This window comes from Anarrhichthys ocellatus, unplaced genomic scaffold (assembly GCF_004355925.1).
Source record: "Anarrhichthys ocellatus isolate YVR2014 unplaced genomic scaffold, GSC_Weel_1.0 scaffold47, whole genome shotgun sequence".
NCBI classification, from domain to species: Eukaryota; Metazoa; Chordata; class Actinopteri; order Perciformes; family Anarhichadidae; genus Anarrhichthys; species Anarrhichthys ocellatus.
In genome coordinates this window covers 1,470,645-1,493,193 of record NW_022280077.1, presented here as the reverse complement: position 1 = coordinate 1,493,193, position 22,549 = coordinate 1,470,645, and the positions used below count along the sequence as shown (strand labels likewise).

Here is a 22,549-nt window from a genome sequence, read left to right as displayed (position 1 = left end):
CCGATCTGCTATTTTTTTATTTATCTAGATGTATATATATATATATGGAAAAACAACTTCTTAAAGGGACAGTGTGTAGGAATTGGTGGCATATAGAGGAGTGGGTGTTGGTTTGCAACCAACTGAATATCCCTCCAATCATGTCCTCCCTTTCCAAGGCTGCAGTAACATGAGCTGCAGAGTGCTAAACTGTGGTAACACGGTTCAGAGGCCATCTTTACCATAACAACAATAACAAGGTGTTGTACTCTGTGGCATGCGCCCCCTGATATGAAGGGCTCATTCTAAGCTAACGAAAACACAACGATTCTCGGTTTCAGTTGATAATACACAAATGAAAACAGTTTTGAATTTCATATTCCTTTTCTGAAATACCACATAATGGCCATTTTAAAGTGAACAACAAAGCTAAAAGAACAGATTTTATTGGCAGATCCTGGATTTTTTTTGTATTATGTTGCCTAAAAAGACAACATTGCAACATTTGCATGGAGGCCTTAATATAAATGTTCCGACCAGCCTGAAAGCTTTAAATTCCCTTACGTTAACATGACAGCTTTTGTAGTTACTGCTTTCTGTCTTTATATGGCAGTACTATTGGCAACTCATCAGCCCCTCACATAAATACTGTCCACTCCCTATTCTCCCAAATAATGAACTTGGCACGTGTAATGGAGATGCACATATGATGGCTGCCTTTAAAACGTGGAATATTAGCCTATTAAACCCACTATAATCTGCATGATTATAACAAGATTAACTCCGTTGATGACCTGAGCTGCTGCAACAAAGCTCGTCTGTGCTGCTGCATTCAATAACTCTGATCTCTGTAGTGCCGTGTTGTGCGGGGTTTCCCTCCCTCCCACTCACTGATGCTTCTCTTTATCTGTGACTCTCTAGTGCATACCCCGTTTGGTATGCAGCATATAGCCCCACGCGGCCTCAGAGATGCAGCTCATCCCCGTTCAATCACGGCCGCAGCGAGGCAATCAGTGGAAGCCCGTCTCCACACACCAACACTGCAGATGTGGGAGGTAGCAAAAAACACTTAAAAAAGCAGAAATGTAATTTGTAAGCAGTGCTGAGAGGAATGACTCAGTTGGGTAATAGATTGCCGGTCAGGGAGCGATGCCTCTGTTTCACCCTTCTTAAACTGCGAATGTGTATGGACACATGCCATACACAGTGGGCGCTCTGTCATAGGATGATGGGACACTTGAACCTGACAATGAGGCAAATGTGTGGATGCCCACATGCTCCAAACGAACCTTTTTTTAAATTACATCATTATTTTATTATTTCCCAGCACCAGCATGTTGACTGGGTGTGCTTTGTGGAAAAGTCAACATGGCAGAACCTACATCAAACACTGACATTAATTCGTGCACATCAAGGTGTTTATTTAATAAGAACAGATTAAGCTGTAAGGACATGACAGAGTCACAGCCTCAGTGATGTAAATATAAACGTTAAAAACAACAAACTTTGACTGTGAAATTATTATAGTGGATTTAAAAATAAAACAATGATGACGTTTAAAGGTATGTTATTAAAATTCTTATTGAAAAGATTTAACATGCAGTTGAAATGCCTTGCAATCATTTGGATTTGAGCTTGAAAGGTCTTTCTTGACATTGGTAAATTATCTGAGCTTCTTTTTAGTGACCAACGGTGATGTACAGTTGAAACTGTGATATGCAGTAGAAAGCTTGTACCTAGCATTTATATTAGTTTTTTTAAAACAATTTGATTATTCAAATGTGTTTGCACTGATAAAATATGTAATGATGATAACGTAATGTCTGAAGAAGAAATTTGAAAACAGTGAATAAGAAATAACAAACAAGAGTCTACAACCATGGTAGCAGCTCTGTGAGTAACTTCGACACAGCGGCCCTTTGAGTTAAATGTTAACATTAGCATGTGAACAATGACAACGCTAATCTTAGTGTCAGTTAGTGACAGTGGTAACATTAGCTCTGACAGCTTGAGGGTGTAGCATCAGAGGGCGGGGCTTAGAGAAGGAATGGAGCCTGTGAACCTGAATTACATGTTTAAGGCATTAGATGACGTTTTGTTCTCCATCAGCTCACACCGAGCGATCTTAAAAACATTAGGTAGCGGGTAACATACTTTATGATGTCATTACAGGTGGAGACTCATAGGATTAAAATGTAGTCCTCAGTGCCATGCACATTTTAATCACATAATCTTGAGCATTAGTCATTAGTTTCGGCAGAATGTCCACCGTGCCTTTATTTGTTGAAAAGGGCAAAGTCCACATTGAAATGTCTGTTGGTTCTTACCACTGAGACACAGTTTGTCCTTCACATTGAGAAACACCCGCAGTGTCTGTACATACTGTAAGACCAGAAGACGAGTTCATTCATCTGAGCTCAGCATGTAAACATGCAGTGTACCTTCAGTAGCCCTAGGCATTGAAGTGCTAACACTAGCTAACGTTGTGCTAACATACTCGGTTGTATTGTGAACCTGATCGTAAGAACACTTCACACTTCCTGCAGAACATCTGGACCAAATAACAAATCCTCAAAACTAAACGAGAAAAAACGCATTTGTTCAAAACTGATTCAAATCACTGTTGAACATTTTTTATCTGTTTTATGGTGTGACAGCACTGTGGTTAGGTTTGGTTAGGTTTTCGGAAAGTTAGAAATTACTAATTTTTCTTAAGACCTTTGTTGTCAACGATCACAGAGGAACGATCAAACTCACAATTAGTGTTGACTGTCGGTAGGAAACAGAAAACAATATTTGACTCATCCATCCATCCCCTACAACAACGTTACCGGTCTTACTCCTTCCCTTCCAAGTCATAAATCCTAGAGTGCCAATATGTGATTTTGGGGGTTTGCTGAAACAAATGATACTGTCATTTTTCTTGCGAGGAGAGTCTCTAATGGCATGTTGACATTTATAATTCTGGTTATCTTACTCTTTTTTTTTGCTATTCTTTTATTAAAAAGTGAGAAGCTTGAAGGAATAGTTTGACATTTTGCTTTCGTGAAAAGAGTTAGATGAGATTTGGATTGGAGCAGGCAACCAGCTGAGACCACAGGAAGTTACTGATCCCAGTCAAGAAACTGGCACAAACCATCTGTAAAAAGGCGAATTGTCATTTTTACACTACAGATTTTGTTCCGATAAAACACTAACATGTTAATTTGATCTTTAGAGGTGCTGGTAGGTGGGTACCTTTGGAAAGAGCCAAGCTAACTGCTTCCCCGTTTTTTTATTCTTAATACTAAGCTAAGCTAACCGACAGGAGGTGGTGGCCATATAGTCAGAAACAGGCTGGCCAAGTAGGTTTTCATTTACATTTGCCTTGGTGTTGTGGTTCCTAGGCGGTCAAAAGTAGTAGAAAACACAAGCACCTCAAAAAGTGATCAAAATATAAAGCATACATTTACAACTAGAAGGGCACTCGACTGTGCCGTATCTCGCAAAAGAAAAAAATAATTTGTGTATCTGATCGGATTCGGATCTGCTCCAAAATGTAATTGGTTTGTTGGCCCATGCTACACCCGAAAACGTTCTGTAATCCTGCTGCCAAACAGACCGAACTGACAACATATCCTCTTTGGTGGAGGTCATAAACACATGCACGATATATCTGCAGTATAAAATGCTGTATGCGGGAGTGATATTCTAAATAAGTGAATAAGCATATTCTCAAAAATATTCTTTTAATTAATGACTTACTATCATTTATAACTTGCCGACATGATAAATATTTATAAAAAAGATTACCAACCATTGTTTAACACCAGCCAAAGGAATTTATTTTACAACTTTGCAAACCTTAAAATTGTTATTATTAATTGCTCAAACTAATCCCCCTACAATCTTTAATTAATAAAGCCATAACTACATCTTTATAACACCCTAAGAAATGGTGCCTTATCAGAAAGTGGTACCAAGGAAGCAGCTAATTGCAAAGTCCAAGCATCTTTGAACACTGAACTGAACTTGTTTTATAGTTCAGAGGTTTCACAAGTTCACAAGTGTTTGAATGGATGTCATGAGCACCTAAAATTCCCTCACCAACATGCTCCTCAGCAAATTAATTCTTCTGGCTTCTGATCAGTGTGAGAAAAGGTTGACAAGTGGATCTTTCTACATGCTTCTTTGGCTTGATACTGTTGATACATCCTTTTAAAAATCCAATATTGCTCTTAACCTAGAGTCCATCAGCCTGAAACAACAGCTTGTCTTTGCTGCAGGATCTTTATTCATCGATCCATCCTAGAGGCTCAGCCAGCCCAGACACTTATCAGTCCTCCGAACACTGAATTTCATTGTCCATCTGTCTCCTCTGTGTTCCATCTACGCTAATTTACCCACATACAGTGTAATAAAACTGAAGAGACACAGGGCTGAGCTTAAAAGACAATCATAATCCATTAGTGTCCACTGCAGCTTTAAATTACACATGCAGTTTAGGTGTTACACTCTGATTAATGGTAACACTGCTCTGCACACACACGCACACACACACACACACACACACACACAAGCACTTTCAGAGGATTCCCCTCTCTAGGGACATCAAAAAGAAAAAAGTACAGTCAAATGTGACAGGCAAGCAGCAGTTAAACAGGAATGAGTGCTATGAAATATTCAGCCATGTTGGTGAAAGGAGAGGGAGCAGTTTATAACCCGAACGTCTCTCTCTCTTTTTCTCTGTGAAGAAGCAGCAGAGGCCACGACTGTAACTGGGTTAATGAGATCCAGCCTCGATCTAGAAACCTCTCATCTCTTGTTCTTTAAGTGCTCATTCATGGGAATCTTTAACATGCTGACAAACAAAAAGGGTTTTGCTGTGTTAAGTTTTCCTGAAAGAGGCATTTCATAAAAGATCACACAGTCCTTCTTGATATCTTAGTTTTATCTAGTGATTATATCTGATAGAGGTCTTTCAAGACATGTTTCCTGACTTCCTTTTTTTTTTGAGATTTCAGATACTCTGCACTGAATATGTGCATGTTTATCCAACAGCCAGACTGTCTTCACTTGAACTGTCTCACAGTTTCCATCATAAGCCTAAACAGTGCCAGATCTGTGGCGTAGAAGGCAGACTGTGTCTTGAAATCTGGACCATTTCACTGCTGTTTCTGGCAGAAGAAATTGGCCTGTTTTACACTGCAGTGATGCTAAGACTTGATTATTTCGAGAAGCTTGTGTATGGTGCCTCCATAACCTGTCACACAGAAATTGTTAGAAATCGTTAGATACGCCTTCAGAATTTCATTGGAATTATGTGGATATTTTCAGTTAATCCAATTATCACAAATAACAGGTGTACAGGTCATCTAGGTCCCCAGGTCAAGAGGTCATTCCTATGTTCCCAGGCTCCTATATTTTCAGTTTCCTATAGACTGACATTGTAAGATATTGGCAAGGGGCTGTCTTCGCATCATACTCTAAATAAATGAATGCAGTGCAATGCAAATGCAGTTTGAATGGTTTAAATCCGTTCACCCACCGTGGAGATCGTGTTGGTTTCAAGGAGTATAACATCAGTAGGCTGTAATCTGTAGGTGGGGGATTTAAACATATTGACTCAGGGAAACATACGTTGAACAATTAACCTCTGGACAAAACATTGCTGAGAACATAAAACCCTTTGAAAGGTCTTGTTGTGTCATATAGCAGGGATATTGAGCTGGGGAACAAAGAATCCCGAGCACACACGCTCCCCCGGGCCAGTTGCCGGCTATGTGCAGCTGGTAATCATGCCATGAAATGAAATTGGAACCTGTCCAATATTTAAGTTCATGACTAAATACCTGCAAAACTAACAACATTCTCACCAGCTTCAGCTGTGCTGAAGTGCTAATCAGAAAATATTAGCATGCTAAAGTATGATGGTGAACATGGTAAATATGATACCAATCAGCATCATCAGCATGATGATGTTAGCGTTTAGCTCAAAACACTGTGACTAAATCAGAGTCGCAAACATGGCGCTAGATTCTCACGCCAGGCAGTCGCTGCACAGATTAAACCCAATTTTACCCCCAAATTAGTCGTGGACTAATTTTAGAATCATGCAGAATATAAACCACATCGGTTATTATTTGTGTGAGTGGTGCTTGTTAGTCTGGGTAATCTCTGTATTATATGAAATATTAAAAATCTGGAAACTGTGTTGGCTTTAGACTTCACAGCTCAGGAAATGGTCCTTTTCATCTTTGGTGATGCAATTTTAACGTAACTATTTTTTAATAAAGCAATTGTCCAGAAATATTAGCTTCATGCAACAGAGACCACAGAACTACTGATGTGTTTTTATCTCTGAGGGGAAGAAAAGTTTCTTCTTTGTGTTTGTTTTAAGGTGTGCTGAAGTCATCACCGAACACCTGATTTAACTTTCATGCTGAAGTCCAGATCTGATATTGTCTTCCTGGTAGTCTTTGATTTCTCCGGTCACACAGCAACACAACATGACCGAAACCAAATGATCTATTTTCCGTCTCTGGCTCTGTGCCTTCTCTCTGCTGGTCTGTGGTCTGTGGCTGCCCTTTCCTCCTTAATTAGTGGGTGAAATGACACAAACAGCCCATCAGTGCGAGGACAATGAAGCAGCATTCAGATTCGACTGATGCAGGAGAGTTCAGTGAAGGTGAAAGAATCAGAAATTGGAAGGAGGACTGCTGGGAGAATAAGAGAGGAGAGCTAACAGGAAGCTCCAGATGAGGTTTTTAGAAGCACTAACTCTGTTAGTTTGTTTTTTTCCTATTTTCTGCTCCATTGAGCCCTGCAGGGAACTGTGGAGGCCTGCAGCCTTGATAAGTCATTACTATTGACGGCTCTCGTGAGAGTTGTAATGTTACAGTGGCTCTGACATGTGTGCTCCATGGCTGCAACGGCATCATTTTAAATGTTAGTCGTAGGTTGAGAAGGAATTGCTTCAAACAACGGTGGTGGTCAAACACAAAGTGAAAACAACTAAATATAAACAACTCTGAAAGGCCTTGAGGAGGAAATATAATGGAAAGTCTTGCTTTTCAAATGTATCTTAAACCAATGTGTAGGATTTAGGGGGATCTATGGGCAGAAATGGAATATAATATTTGTTATTATGTTTTATAACTAATAATTGTTGTGTTTTCGTTAGCTTGGAATGTGCCCTTCGGATCTTCACATGGAGCTGGTCCTCCATGTTTCTACAGTATAGCCCAGAACAGACAAACCAAACACTGGCTCTTGAGAGAGCCTTCATTTCTGACTACGCACACAACCAACACTCCAAGCAGATGCAGGATACGCAAGGCAACGCTATGCGCACATGAATGATGTATATCACCTTCTTTAATCCTACACACTGGTCCTTTAAGTAAAAGTATGCAAAATGTCAAAAGTAATAATTGATGGCCACTTGGAGTGTTATATTATTGTATAGGCTTACTATTATACTAAAGGTGGTCCAGGTGCAACTAGTTTTAATAATTTGGTATACTGGTGCGTGGTTTGATTGAAAATTCATCATAATTCATTGGCTCATTACATGTTTTTTAATGTAAAATCCTTACAGTAGCTCCTTAATCCTAGTAGCTAAAGCTGTCAGATATTTGACATGGAGTAAAAAGTTCAATTATTCCTGAAATTAAGAGGACTATAAGTATGAAGTGGCCTGAAATGAAAATATACACAAGTAATACCTCAAAACCGTACTCAAGTGGAGTACTGAAAATTGGGTGGGGATCTGCAGTTATCAGTATGCTTGAAACAAAGTAGTTTGTACAATGGACATCGGAAGTGTTTTTTGTTGTTCCGAACGGCCACACCAGAGCTCAGAGAGGGTGGAGACGAGATCATTGTTCAAACTTTATAACAGCACTCGGCTGTACACACGAAATCTGATGTAAGTGAACAATTAAAAAAGAGAGGGAAGTTGAAACTCTGCGTACTTTCTCCACACTCCCATTACTGCGGGAAGTTGGCGTGAATGTTAGATTGTCGAATCCAGCTCCCCCAATTCCAACTTTGGAAAGATCTTTGACCGTCAGACAAGGACTACAGTTGAAGCATACAGACACTTTGCATCTGACAATATTTTTATCTTTCTGAAACAGACATTCCAACAATGACTTTTCCTGTCTACAAACGAGTGAAACACCATGAATGCCTTTTTTAGGAGAGACTGTCAGAAGGCAGAAGGTGTGCGCTGTTTTCCCCATTTGAGAGATTATTTTGTCTCGTCCCTCTCTGTGACAGCCGTCTTTTCATCCCCATGGCTTCGAGCGAGGCTCTTCATAGCAACTACAATCAATTTTGCCTTCAGACATGTAAAATAGTTTGTTTCAAGCGTACCCCAGCCTTTACAGAGTCGACCCTCTCTCCTGTGCTGTAAAATTTGTAGACAGCCAGTTTAGAGATAAGGGCAAAGGATTGGTTGTTGTTCTGCTGGATCTTTCCCTCAGCTGCAGTTTGACATCTTCACCGTCCCTGTAGACTTATAATCAGAAACAAAAGGCCAAATCTGGTGAGGACAGAAGGCAAGTCACCATTATGCAAAGTGGCAGGCTTGACGGAGGTGAGTTATTTATTTCGCTGTCTTAAGTCGCTTCATTACCTTTGAGCCTGCCAAGTAATTAAGGTTTCAAATTGTATTCTGATTCACCAACCACGATGGTCTCTGTGTTTCAGCAGAGTTATTGACAGGCAGAGAGTCCGCAGGATGAAGAGGAGTATTTGCAGGCAGCTCCTTGCTTGATTAGCAGTGACATAGACAGAGTGTCTGACAGGTCTCCAGGCTGAGAGAAAGGGTTATTAGAGCACTGCAGTGGTGTGGATATGTTATCTTCCCTGAGGTATTGTGTGTGTGTGTGTGTGTGTGTGTGTGTGTGTGTGTGTGTGTGTGTCTGAGAGCAACGAAGCAAGCGACAGAGAAAGAGAGACGGAGGGGTCACCACTTCAGTGAAAAGTACTCATAAGCAGGGATACTTTCCACTCTGTAAAACCCGTCATATAAAATTGAACGTGCCGCCTCCTCCATCCCAATGTCTCTGCCCAGAAACCTCGCCAGTCTCCTCCAGCACGCCAGATCTCATCTCGAGCTCTCCGTGAGAGCGGTAGCCGCCTATTGATTTCACACCTCGCTGTGAACACAGTTCCCACATCCGATCTCAGGAAGCAGATTACATGCAGGAAGTTACACGGCGGAGATGGCTGGATGAATCTTATTTGCTTAATTTCTTTTAAATTGAGATAAGCTGTGCAAGCTGGAAACCATTTTGAGGTGCACCATCATCCATATGGATCTTTGTCACAACCTGCACTGCACTCTGAAGCAGCTTGCTTACTGCTTTATGAAGAGCACTCTCAGTCTGTAGAGACACTGATTTCGACTCACTACAGGTAAATCTGATTGGCCTGACTCTCTGGGTTTTATGAGCAGAAATCTGTCTGAAAGGCTTTGTGCCTCATCTCGTCCTTCTACTTAGAAAACCAATTGAATTGTATGTCCGCTGAGAGTTGCTGTTCTTTGATCATCAGCTACATCTATTATCTCCAAAATCTGTTAATATACGTAGTGCTTTGGCTACATAGACAATACTCATAAGCAGGGTCAATTCAATGATGGTTGAAATTAGTGCTGGACAAGTTAACGCATTAATTTCGCGTTAACGCATTCATCAATTAACGCCGACAATTATTTTATCGCGCGTTAACGCATTTGTTTAATTTATTATAATTTTTTTTTTTTTTTTTTTTTTTTAATTGAAAGACAAGAGACAATACATAGACATAACAACAAGAGGATGACAAGAACAGTGGGATAAAAGGCAGCAAGTTGTGTGTGTGTGTGTGTGTGTGTGTGTGTGTGTGTGTGTGTGTGTGTGTGTGTGTGTGTGTGTGTGTGTCCTTGAGCCTTTTTTAAGATGGAAAAAAAAAATTGACCTCCGTGGTCAACTCAGCAGACACTTACATGTTAGTGCACCTATATGCTGAAATTCACAGTAAACGCATTTAAACGGCACAGATCGGGAGCGAGCGAAGGACTTTGAAAGTTAGCGGAAAGATTAACGTGAGACAACATCCGGTTTCTTCAGACGAACATCCGGTTTTCAGAATAAGATGCCAACAAAGTATGAATTATATTCACATTAAGTATAAAACATGCTACCTGCATCTCGTGAACCAAATGTTATTGCCCTTTTGTTCATATAGCAGTACTTTTAAAATAAAAGTCCGCAATACACTACTATTGAATTCATTATTGAACTTTGCCATAACAATGTGATTAATCGCGATTAATCGCAAAAATTCCATGCGATTAATCACGATTAAATATTTTAATCGTTGCCCAGCACTAGTTGAAATATATATTATACCACCAGATTAATTGTTTCATTACCTTGAATTACATACTTTTGTCATCCAGCACTTCCATATAATTCCATATAATTTAGCACCAAATTGGACATATTTGAGCTTTTGTTTCAGTTGTAATCACGACTTGAATGTTGATGTGATACAAGTCACATTAAACTGGTAATTACGGTATCTCCCACATGGCATGAATGCAGCATATGCATGGATGTTGGATGGCAATTTAAGTAAAAGAAAACAGCCCCTACTTGATATAGCAGAAATGACCAAAGCAGAGATAAAGTATAATAGAATATGTGATATTCTCTGGTGTGTGTCATGGCACCGGTGTAAGCAGCTGTAAGATTTGTTGTTATGGACCTTTTCTGATGAATAATTAATATTTTCGACACTTATACATGTCTGCTATTCTCTGTGTGAGTGAGTGTGTGGACCATATGAAAGCATTTATTGGCCAGCAGAAAGAGGTTTCTGGTTGAGCTGAAGTGACCTGCTGTTTATTGGTCACCAGAGACGCTCTCTGCCACTCATCATCCGTCTACTGCTGTCTGACATTAATGATTCAGGAGGACAACGTACATACCACAGGGAGATGTCAGGGTTATACATTAAAACGAAGGAGAGCCATGGTGTGTAGCTCCTACCTACCTCGGAAAAAAACAACATCTAGACAGAGTAAAGGTTAACAGACTTGTGCAGCTGTCTGTTACATGGAACTTGTATAATTTGTATAACTTATTGATGATCTGGACATGCTGCTCTTCACACTTTCGCCACCTCTGTCAACATTGAGTGGTAGTGAAGATGCTAGAAAACGTAAATTATCTGGAAAAGCATCCCCCCCCCCCAAGGAGATGAAGATTCTGCTGACACAAGGTTAAAGAGCTACTGTATGATTTATTCATTATCTTTAAGGCAAAAAAGATCTGTGCTGCCCCTCGCTGAAATAACAAGACTAAAGCTGGAGTCATAGCTGATTAATTTTCAATTTAAAATGTGGGGGCGGTGTACCAATCACAGGGCTGGCACATAGACACAGACAACTATTCACATTCACGATCATTTTGAGTTGCAACTGAACCTGCATGTCTTTGGAAGAAACTGGAGAAAACCCGCACAGTTAAAGGAATGGACATGCTTCTCTCAATTGCTTCTTCACTTTGTGAGTTAGTTCGGATGTGGACGTATACTCAGACGTGTGTTGTGTGCAGTGTAATGCTCAAGGGCCAAAATCACATTCACAAATACTTCCAGTTAAACCAGAGTTCCAGTTGGCAGCATAACGTCAGCTTCAAGAGGTCTGACCAGCCCCATCTGTGTTTGTATTATATTACAAAGTCAATGCACTACACAATGTAAAGCACCTGGAGAGGACAGATGTTTGTTGTTTGAATCACAGGAGCACTGATGGCTGGAGGGGACAACTTTTTTATCTTATGGTGAGATGCCAAAGTGCAGCACTATAGCAATATAATGGCATTCAAAATGATCACAGAGGTAACTAGAAAAGTGTGGGGGTCCGAACATCTTACACCGTTTTCCTCATTAAACAATTTACATTTGAAGGTTTTCCTTCAAGCAGAACAGTCCAGTATTGAGCTACACACAGTCCAGGTGTGGCCTGGTTCATGACTGAAACACTCATATGTTCCTCCGTCCGCCCATTGACTGTTCAGTAATGAATGCATTTTATTGATAACGTGTTTATCCCAGGGTCATTTCTCATCCAAGTCTACTTTGCGTCTCTGCCAACTGGAGTCCAGCTGCTCCCAGCACACCTGTGGTCTTTAATTGGCAGATTGGTTCTGCTGTCTGTAAGCCCGGCCACCTGCAGAAACACACCACACTGACAGGTGGTAAAATGCCACATAGTTACAAAAGACCAAGTTAGATTACAATGTGGCTTTGTGGCCAGATGTGCCCCATCTGGTGGAGCACAGACTCGGTGACAAAACGATCCATTCCATGTTTGAACAATGGGAATTGTGGAAAAGATGAAAACGTTCCCAGCACTGTGTTGAGAAGGTCAAGGCCGAGCTTTGCTTGGAGCTTTGTTATTAGTGCATAGATGAGAAGCGAGTGCGTTTCCGCTGCTCAGCCAAAGTTTAACTGTCTCATGACTCGTGTTGTTTGCTCAGGGCAGCGAGAGCGGCAGCGGGAATGTGTGCAGTGTGTACTCAGGGAGGGCTGCGTCAGGACACACGCCTACTGCAGCACACAATTCAAACGCCGAGATACTGTTGTGCTCTCACGGCACAACTGTAATATGAAAGATGAATATTAGTTTTGCTTTATTGATTGTTGAAGTCAGTCCAGTATGCCAGGAGTATCATGTGGCAGAGTTGTTTGGCTACCAGAATTGTCCGTGTGGTTATAGTCTGCATTTTTGACTTCCTTGCTTTACATACACTACTACTTGACCGTTTTTTAAAAACCTAGCCAAAACTAATGTAGTTCAATGCAACAGTCCTAGTGCACCTATAAACCTGGCAGAAGTGGATCAGTTGGACACTTGGACTGCAGCTCTGTCCCACACAGACAGTGAGTGTTTGTCTGAGGACAACTGGCAGTCTATGCATGTGTTTGCATATGAATTAATTAATATCAATTTATGTAACTATTAATTCAATTCAGATTTCTAAACCCATACATTAGTATAAAAGAATGATGGTACTCAGCTTACGCCACAAGCCACCATTAGTTTGACTAACAGGATTTATTTAACATAAGATTCCATTTTGGAAAACTTCCAAATTTGGAAAAATTGGGAAAACTTTAGTATAGCTGTAAACTCTTAGTCTTGTCCACTGTTGACGTGAGTGGTTGACCATTAGATTTGAGATAATAAGACTATGGTGTGTTTGTAAACCCCACAGCACCACAGAGAAGGTGGTTTCTGGTGCAACCTCGGGTGATGCCCAACACAGATAAGACCAAAAGTAAGGTTACACCCTAAGGAAGGCCCTTTGTGGTTCCCGAAAAAACCCTTTGAATTGCCTTGTTGCTGAAATGTGCTAAAGTTGCCTCGTCTTCCAAGAGAAGTCACAGTCAGTGAATCGTAAGGGTTATTTATATTCAGCGGTTGAGTATTTTAAATGCAAAGGTATCTTTCAATCTCCATCTCATGCCCAAGGTGAAGAAAGATCTCTTCATCGGCTACAATGCAGCGGCAGTTCAGCTTGAAACGCTATAATCGCTGATGTCATGGTGTGCCTTTGGTTGCAAATGAAGCTGAGATGATGTCTGCCGGTTCATTAGTGCTAATTCATGTTAAGTGAAGGGAAGAGGCAAGAGAAGAAAGGGCGAGGATGAAAGAGACAGTAATGAATAAGAACTGAAGGAGGCTGGTGTGGGCTTATGCAGATCCCTCCACTCCATTCAATTTTTATTTCCCAACTTAATTTACACAAGCACTGGCAGAATTCTGTCCCTGTCCTCCCATATATATTAGTTTCTGATCTTCATGGTCGGTGTTATTGAAAGCATGGATGGCAATTTTTGTGCAAATCAGGTTATTAGTGGTAGTTCAACTGATCAGGCATAGCAGCTAGATTGCGAATCGAGTGTGTTCATGTGTAGCATTCAAACCAAAGAACGACCAAAGAAATTCTTATTTGACTAAAATGTATACGATTTTGTCGACATATAGACTAGTTGATTTAATAGACAGATGTCAGATTCTCAACAAAAAGCACAACTTTAAATCTTGTTTTTAACAAGAGATGTGCTGATAGGTTTCTTAGAAACAAGTCACTCGGCATTAACACTGACTAATCGACTAAAGAAATCTTAGTTGTCTAAGACCAAAGAGATCGATTAGTCGACTTATTGACTAAGACGGGCAGCCCTAGATCCATCCAAGTTGTTGAGATATTTCAGTCCGGATCAAAAGTGGGGGGCCTGCAGACTGACATTTCCATCCCTCTTTGTACAAAAGTATCTGCCGAATTAATGTTATTTAGCTGAGTGCATTGACATTCAGGTGTGCAGATAATTAGACCTTGTCTTGTCATGAATTTCAGGAAAGATGGAGCTTTGCTAATAGAAGCTGAGAAATGTGGGTGTTGTGGTCTGAATGTCAGGCTTGGAGCCTAATTGGGAGCTTGTTAAGCTGCTGTCGAATGTCTACCAATTACTTGTGCTTCCTCTTGTCATCTTGTAAATCATTGTCTTATTTTAATAAATGCTTTAATAAACATTACAAAAAATAAGCACTTAAACCAGGACTTTTATTGTTAACCCTTATATTTATATTTTTTTATTAATGAGTTATTAATGTAAGTCATGTTTTACTAACTTTCTATTGTGTCTGTTTGACCTCATTTAGGCTTCCTGAGAGTGGTCAGCTCTTGTCAGCTTCCCTAAGAAACAGAAGGTCACAGGAGGAAACGCTGGAGGGACAAAGTTTGGACTATGCTAGCGCTAACAGAACAACAACCCAATCGTGAGCAGAAAATTACAGAACGAGGAGCTTTTTGAAGCATAATGTAGCTCATTCAGACGTCTTTCCTGCAACATCTTTGCTTTGGTGATTTCATCGGCCAAGTGTACACTGAGGGACAAATGGAGCAGGTCGGGGAGGATCTCAACCTCTCCTATCTCCTGGAACATGAAAGAGACATGATCCTGAAGGTGCTGCAGAAAGATGAGAAATTGAGGAAGCGAGAGGATAAGAGGATACGGTGAGAGGACTTCAGTATTGCAAGTTTTAACGTTCATACTATGGAGTTTTCTTAATGTCCCTTGATATTTTCTTCCAACTTGCCTGCAGGAAGCTGAAGAATGAGCTGCTGGAGATCAAACGGAAAGGGTCCCGTCGGCCCCAGGAGGTGGAGGAGCGACAGTGCGCTCGTTGCCTGAAGACTTTGGGCCTCATCTTCGGCCGTGGAGATCTCTGCAAGGAGTGCCAGCTGCGCGTCTGCGACGACTGCCGCGTTACATCTCCCAAAAGACGGCAGTGGAGATGTAACGTTTGTGCCAAGATCTCGTAAGTGCGATGCCCTGCAGGGATCAAAAACAGTCTATTGTTTAGAAGAGCAATTGACTCCAGATGGTTCGGATCAGATGGTTAATGACACCACATCTGTCTCCATTTGTCAGTGAGGGCTTCGGGTGATTCAGTGTTTCAGTGCTGTCATCTCCTACAGGGCTTAAAATAATAATGACCAACCCCCCTAAAAACCCTCTTGAGCAAGATTTTTTTTTTATGGCACCCACTTTGGCGGTTTATACATTCTAGACAAAGAAGTAATGTGAGATATATTTACAGCTCTGCTACAATGAACTGTTCAGAACTAACTGAATAATTATTGGTAAATATGGTTGTGTGTCTGTTGTTGAAAATCGCTCTGCACACTCAACATTCACACAATAAAAAAAAAAAACAATCCCAGAAATACTGTAACATTGATACCAAGTCCTCCACTGCCGCCGGTCTGAATAATCACACTGTGACCACGAAATGTTTTTGTGTGAGAAGTACAACTCTTTTGCTTGTGTGCTAGTAGCAATGTTCTGTCCAACTACACGGTAACCCACAGAAAGAAATGAAGAAATGGACTGAATTAGGGAGACTCCAGCAGAAGGAGAGAAAGTGGTCACATGAATCAATCTCCATCCAGGGTATCTGCAGGTCCTGAACAGTCGTAAAACAAAAGGCCAGAGGGAAACTTAATTTGATCTCAATGTATTTTGCAGCCTGCAGTAGTCAGTAATGTTAGTTATAAAATGTTTTTGGGAAAGAAAATCCCCAGTTGTTTCACACACTATCCATCTATCCATTTTCTGTTGTTTATTCAGTTCCAGTTCGTGTCTAATGTTTAATTAATGATATTATTATGAATTATTGTTATATACAGTGAGGAAGTACTGACAACAATGTGTTGTCAATAACCTTCATGCACTTGGTAAACTATTCTTCATCTTATCATCCCTACTGGTTCGTTAATATTTTTCAAACTTTGGCCAGTATGACTGTGAAACAGGTACTATATGATGTCAAAAAAGTCTTTAAAAGTCTTATATTTTGCTTATTGAACACTGCAGAAACACTGATAACTCACTGATTGACGATATCTTAGTTTGGGTGGACTTTTGTATGTTGAGGCTCCCAGTAATGTTTGTGTGTTTGCAGGGAGCTGAAGGTGGTAACAGGAGAGTGGTTCCTGGAGGAGCGGTCCAAGCGCTTTGAGCAGGGAGTGCCGAGCGGCGACGTGATCAAACAGACAATCATGAGTAGCCCGACCAGTGAGTTTCACCACTAATGTCCTGTTACTCAAACCATATTGATTATGTGGAGTAGTGTAGGATATACTGAACGCTGATTGCATTAATGCAATGTTTTTGATTACCAGTCACAGACAAAAAGTCAACAGAAAACCTGTCAAACCCTTCTGAGTCTGAGGGACCCGACACCCCGAAATCCAACAGAAGTGCAATACTTAACATCGGTGCCAGGAGGAAAGGGTAAGCAGAGGAAGAACAAAACAGCTCAGTTTAAGTTCATGCAAACACATACATGTTCCGAATATTACAGGATTTGCTGAGGGAATAACACAACATAAATACATGAGATATGCAAGATATGTAGTAAACAGAGTGCACAGGATAAAATCATCTCAACCGGCATTTGAAAGAAATCTGCCGTGTGTTGAGAACTCGCCTCAGTACAAAAGGCATCAGAAAAGATCAAGGAGATACTCATATGATTTTACAGAGACTTTGAATGCATTTCAAAATATATTTGGCAAAGCAAGACAGCAGTAATTAGATTGTGGCAGCTAGCACCGCTCCACATCTTGGCTGCACTCTAATGGTACCTGTAGGCATCACAGTGATTCAGTCAAAAAACTTTTAAAAATAACTTAAAAAATAACAAGAAGCTGTGATTATTTCATGAGTGTCGGGAGTACTTCTCTTCAAGAAGTACTACCCTGAGCCTTCCACTTAGCACTTATAGTATTCGTATTAGTTTGTTGCACTTATTGTATTGGTTTGTTTCTGCACTGTACTTATGCTCTGGTTTATGCCCTGAGATGCTTGTTTAAAAAAGGAGATGCACTTACGACTTCTGGTGACTAGTAGTTCTCTTAAATACCTATGTTGAATACACTTATTGTAAGTCGCTTTGGATAAAAGCATCTGCTAAATGACTATAATGTAATGCAATGATTACTGAAAACTTTCTGACTATGAATTGAATAACCCGTCATTAAAGAAAATATTAAACATCATTGCAGGAATAATGATATTAAAAGTTGCGAGAATGCACTCAGAGCGAAAAAAGTGGACTTCTTTTATATCAGATTCAGATTCAACTTTATTCTCATTGCACAGAGTTCTGCATCAACATTCACCAACAGTAAATAGACAATAATGGGATTCATATGCCAGAATTTTGACAATCACTTAAGTACCGTGATAAAAGACAATTAGAGAACTAGTTCAATAATCTGTACATCGGCACAGCGTTGCTTTGAACAAGATGGTTTTGTTGGTATGCTGGTGTGGCACAAAGAATAATTGCCAACAGACTTACTGTATATGTGTTATTTAATATGCAAGCACTCCTTTTCAAACATTTCTATTTGAGGATAAAGGCACAAGATCATACGCGGCTGTATAAACTATTGGCTGTGGCCATCACATCTAACGTTACTAGTAAATTTGCCACTGAAGTCCAGCCATCGGTAGGTATATATGTCAACCTAAGCACCTTTTAAATGTTATTAATGGTGTAGTGTTAAATTAGTAGAGTAAATGACGGCACGGTAGTGAAAACAACATTGGGAATCTGATGTATATGAAATAGTGACTTAATGGCTTGTTGTTGTGCTAGACATGCTGTTATTATTTTTGAGATATTGTGATTTTACTATTATATTTACTAAACTAAGCAGTTGGCCGTTGACGTTACTAGTAAATTTGCCACTGAAAGCTCAGCCAATGGTGTTTCTTGTTTTTATTTATACTTCACAAGATAAATTATTTTTTTAATATGTCACCACATTGAGTCAGCCTGCACTCTATGGGTGTGACACTAACAATGACAATGTCGACATGTGGATGTTTACCAGGTATAATGTTGGCCATGTCCCCTCGCTTATTGCAGCTTGACAAACATTAACATTCATTTTTAATTCTGCTAACTAACAAAATATTTCAACAAACAGGTCAGGAAGCCACCTTCTTTGTGGAAATAATTAATCAAAATAATGTAGCGGCATCCTTTACTAGATTTCCTCTGCAGGATGCAAACTGTAGAGTTGTGACTTAGATAATCTTGATAAAGCAGAGAGACACAGAGTAATAACTCTGCAATTATGGACATGACTGAATATCTCCAGTAAACAGTAGATAACAGGCTTCCTGTGTGTGTGTGTGTGTGTGTGTGTGTGTGTGTGTGTGTGTGTGTGTCTGTGTGTGTGTGTGTGTGTGGGTGTGTGTGTAGAAGGATGAAGATGGATAAGAAAGGCAGCCGACCGGCCTTGAAGCCGGAGAATGGAGTCGACGGCGTCTCTGTCAAATCTGTTTCGGCTGGAGACGCTCACAGCGTAAGAAGTGTTCGCTCGGCACCGAGTCCACGTTCCAACAGGTGTCCATCCTTACCTATGAACAGACTGAACTGTGTGCTATATACCACTTACATACAAATATTTCAAATAATATTTTTATCATCAAAATACAGTCCGACAGAGATTTAATGAGGAATTAATTAAAACGAGATGGAAAGCTCAAAGAATCCTTCTTACACATGCAGGCATGAAGGCAAAATATTTCAAAAGAGAAATAAGCCACAAAGAAAAGTCAAGTGAGATGTCAGTGACTTTAACGAATCTATTGATGTTTCAGTAAATGTTATTTATGAAGCCAAAGAGCCTCAGGCAGGTTGTTTCCCAAAAGTGTTACACAACTACGTAAGACTTAAATTGATGTTATTTCATGATGAAAGATGAAGGGAATATCATGGGATGACTGCTTTCTTTGCGCTTTTCAGGGGCGATGCCGAGGCCTTGGAGTCCTCAGGGATGCCCACTGTACCCAACAACCTGCGTTCCCGAACTCCGGACTCTCTCAGCGACAACCGGCGGGTCAGGGTCAGCAACTGATACGCACAAACACACATACTGCAACACACTGGGGAAATTGTGAGGTTGAAATTGTTATTTTAACAGCTTGGGTGTGTTGGATTTGTTTCTGCACGCAGCCTGATGGAGCGGAGAGCGTTACCAGTGTACAGTCCAGTGACAGTGCGCCTGAGAAAAAAGCTACTGGCCATCACAGGACAAATTCGGGCACCCCGACAATTTCTGTGTCCAGGGCCTCGGTTTCATCAGGTATCACAGTCATTTTATTTTTTTTTGCTTCACATTGGAGCGACATGACTCCTGCTGTTGTCTCACAACTTCACAGCTCACAACCATTTCAATATTTGAATCATAGTCTCAGGATGTGTTAGAGGCAGCCGTATCATATCAAAGGTGATGTTGTACAGTCGAGCCAGAGCTGTGCAAAAATACTCAGCTGCTCGCAAACTTTGACCCCATAAAGGACGAAATGTCTCCGTCTGTGAGGAGCAGATGTAACGTGTGCACAAATAACATTATTAACTTACACCCCCGTCACTGTCTGCTGCTCTTCTTTATGAGTTGAACTCTCCACTTTTGTTAAGTTTAATGTTCTCCACTTTGTCTCAGTTTCAGATCCTCTATCTCCACTAATAACAGCTGCTAAGAAGTGTGTCAGGGTTTTTTTTCAAATGGCTCAATTAGTGCCATTAGCTGGAAAAGAGGAGGATCGCCACTTACGCCCACAGATGTGTCAGATCATATACTCAGTATTAAACAGTATAGCTAGCCATTTTGTTGTGTCCTTGTATTTCCAGTTTGCCATCTTATTTACACTGCTAATCAATTTCAAAATCTTACTAATCTTCCCTCTTTTTTTTACACATATGTATTTGAGATCACTTACTTTGGGAAATGCACCTACTCACTTTATCTCTTTCTCTGAGTTAGATGAAAAGATCTATATCAATCTCCTGTCTTTGTGTTAAGTGTGGAGCATTAGCCACGTGGCGAATATTTGCTCATCATAAGGACTGCTATGCTATCTCCAAACTTCAAATATACGGTATGCCTTCCAGCTCTACAGTGACATATTATATGTTTAATCTGTACACAAAGAGATTTTGAAGCAAAGCAAAGTGTTAGAAAAAGATTAAACTGACATAAACTGCAATTGTTAGCATGTCTGGCTAGCTAAGAATCCCTTGAAGGTGCAATATACAACATTTAGAGCAAAGATATAGTGCAGTAATGTCGGCCTTCCTCTGTCTGTGGTCATCCTCTGTTCTTTGTTCACATAGCTGGCCAGCCTTTTAGTGCATGTTGGTGCTTGTGAGTGAGTTTTACTGATCAGTCTTCATTGCGGCTGCTCTGCACTGCTCACATACGGCTGTTTTATCTGATAACGCTGTCCCGGCCGGCAGCGTCGGTACGTAAGCGTAGCACACACCCTCTTGTTCCCCCTCAGGTAAACACTGTTAGCTCTGTCAGCACGTTTGCTGTAGTTGCTGTAGCAGCAAGCATAAATCACATTTAAGACGAGGACAGTGTGTCGGAGTTGCAACCACCATTGGAGAGTTTTGTGAATAGAAACCATATTAGAAACACATCCAATGCACATTCACTGTAATCTGGCCAAGAAATACTTCTCTATAGTGCCACATCAGACCGGTTCTTTAGTGTGTGTGTGTGTGTGTGTGTGTGTGTGTGTGTGTGTGTGTGTGTGTGTGTGTGTGTGTGTGTGTGTGTGTGTGTGTGTGGGCATGTAGAATAACATATGTTTAATTTAGTTTTTTCTTTGGTTTTTTTCTTTTTAAAGTTTAGTTTGGTTAAAGCTAATAATTCCTTTTCTTTTGTAGGCCAAGCTTTTTTTTAAGAATGAAAATCGATTAAAATTGGGTGTGATGAGAAAAATATTGCCAAGGCCTACAACACACAGTTGTGTACTCTTCTAACATCTGTACATGGATAAACAACTGGTGAACCTGCTGGTATTTGCTTTAGACCCTCTCTTTCAGCATGATATCATGAATCCAGTCATCAAATGTGTATTTTAGAAGTCAGCTGAAAACATTAAAAAGTCAGAGTCAAACGTTTTTGACTTACTCATGTAGCTAACATGAGCGGCGTTAGTTAGCTAACTTACTGATAAAATCTAGTTATTGACAGCTACCGACTAGAAGTGAAAGGCATCTTTTACATTATCAGCTTTTTTTCTAACTGCTCTCAGTTTTCTCTCAATGTAAATCACTGAGCTATTATATGAGGTACAAATAGTTATATTGTCACTGTTATATGGAAAGTAAAGTTCACACCACCTGGAGAGAATCATTAGTTTCTACCCTCTCTTTTACTGTCTGCTTGTATTGTGTCTGTATTTGCCTTCCGGCCCCTCACTCCCTTCAAACTATTTTTTTTGGTCTTTCTGACTCCCCCGCCTCTCTTTCCTCCCTTCCTGCTCCAGATCACAGTCGCTCGGAGATGGACCTGTCAGCTCCTGGTTCTGAACCCAGCGACGACACCTTCAGTCTCAGGAGCCGTTCAGTCCCCGGGCTCAACGAAGCAGTAAGCCGCTTCAGCCCTTTCCTTCTTCCTCCTTCAGCTCTAACTCTGCACACAGATTTGGTTTCTGTTACAAATTCACCGCAGGACCACAAACACATAGATTTTTCCGTAACCTTTTAATACATAGATCTACTATACTGTGTGTCCATATTAAGCTCAGGATCTGAGCTGATGAACTCAACAGGAGGCGTCAGATGTGGGGCTGAATGTTAATTTCTCCCCAGAGCTCACTTCAAAGAGCATGACAAGCATCTAAACGGCTGTAGGCTGAAAACAGGTGGAGGATCTGATGGTCAGTATAGGGCTGCTTTGTCTCGTTTTTACTGAATGGTAATTTGCATTCATAGTGCAGGCACTCACACACACATTTCATTTTTTACTCATCCATTCATTCTCACAAGTTTAATGGAAACCAAATGACATTTTGATTTTTGCGCGTGAAAAACAAGTAAGCAAATTACCACACTCTGTCCTGACTTGTCTGGTTGAATTTATGGACGCTGGCTGCATCCTCCCACACAGAGCTGCTGTGTGGAAAACTGTACTTTGTACAAAGACGC

At 40.5% G+C, this 22,549-nt stretch overlaps 1 protein-coding gene across 3 annotated transcripts in view; it reads left to right on the top strand.

The window, feature by feature from the left end:
- Positions 1-22,549, top strand: part of sytl5 (synaptotagmin-like 5) — a 34,716-nt gene that overhangs the window by 3,333 nt on the left and 8,834 nt on the right. For 2 of the 3 annotated variants that reach the window (XM_031869497.1, XM_031869495.1), the window contains exons 2-9: positions 14,687-15,041; positions 15,131-15,346; positions 16,493-16,605; positions 16,713-16,824; positions 18,809-18,952; positions 19,355-19,454; positions 19,565-19,694; positions 21,889-21,989. In XM_031869497.1, coding sequence (XP_031725357.1) covers positions 14,923-15,041; positions 15,131-15,346; positions 16,493-16,605; positions 16,713-16,824; positions 18,809-18,952; positions 19,355-19,454; positions 19,565-19,694; positions 21,889-21,989 — 1,035 coding nt within the window. In that variant the 5' untranslated portion in view covers positions 14,687-14,922. The remainder of the gene's footprint in view (positions 1-14,686; positions 15,042-15,130; positions 15,347-16,492; positions 16,606-16,712; positions 16,825-18,808; positions 18,953-19,354; positions 19,455-19,564; positions 19,695-21,888; positions 21,990-22,549) is intronic. The other variant, XM_031869496.1, reaches the window with a different exon arrangement.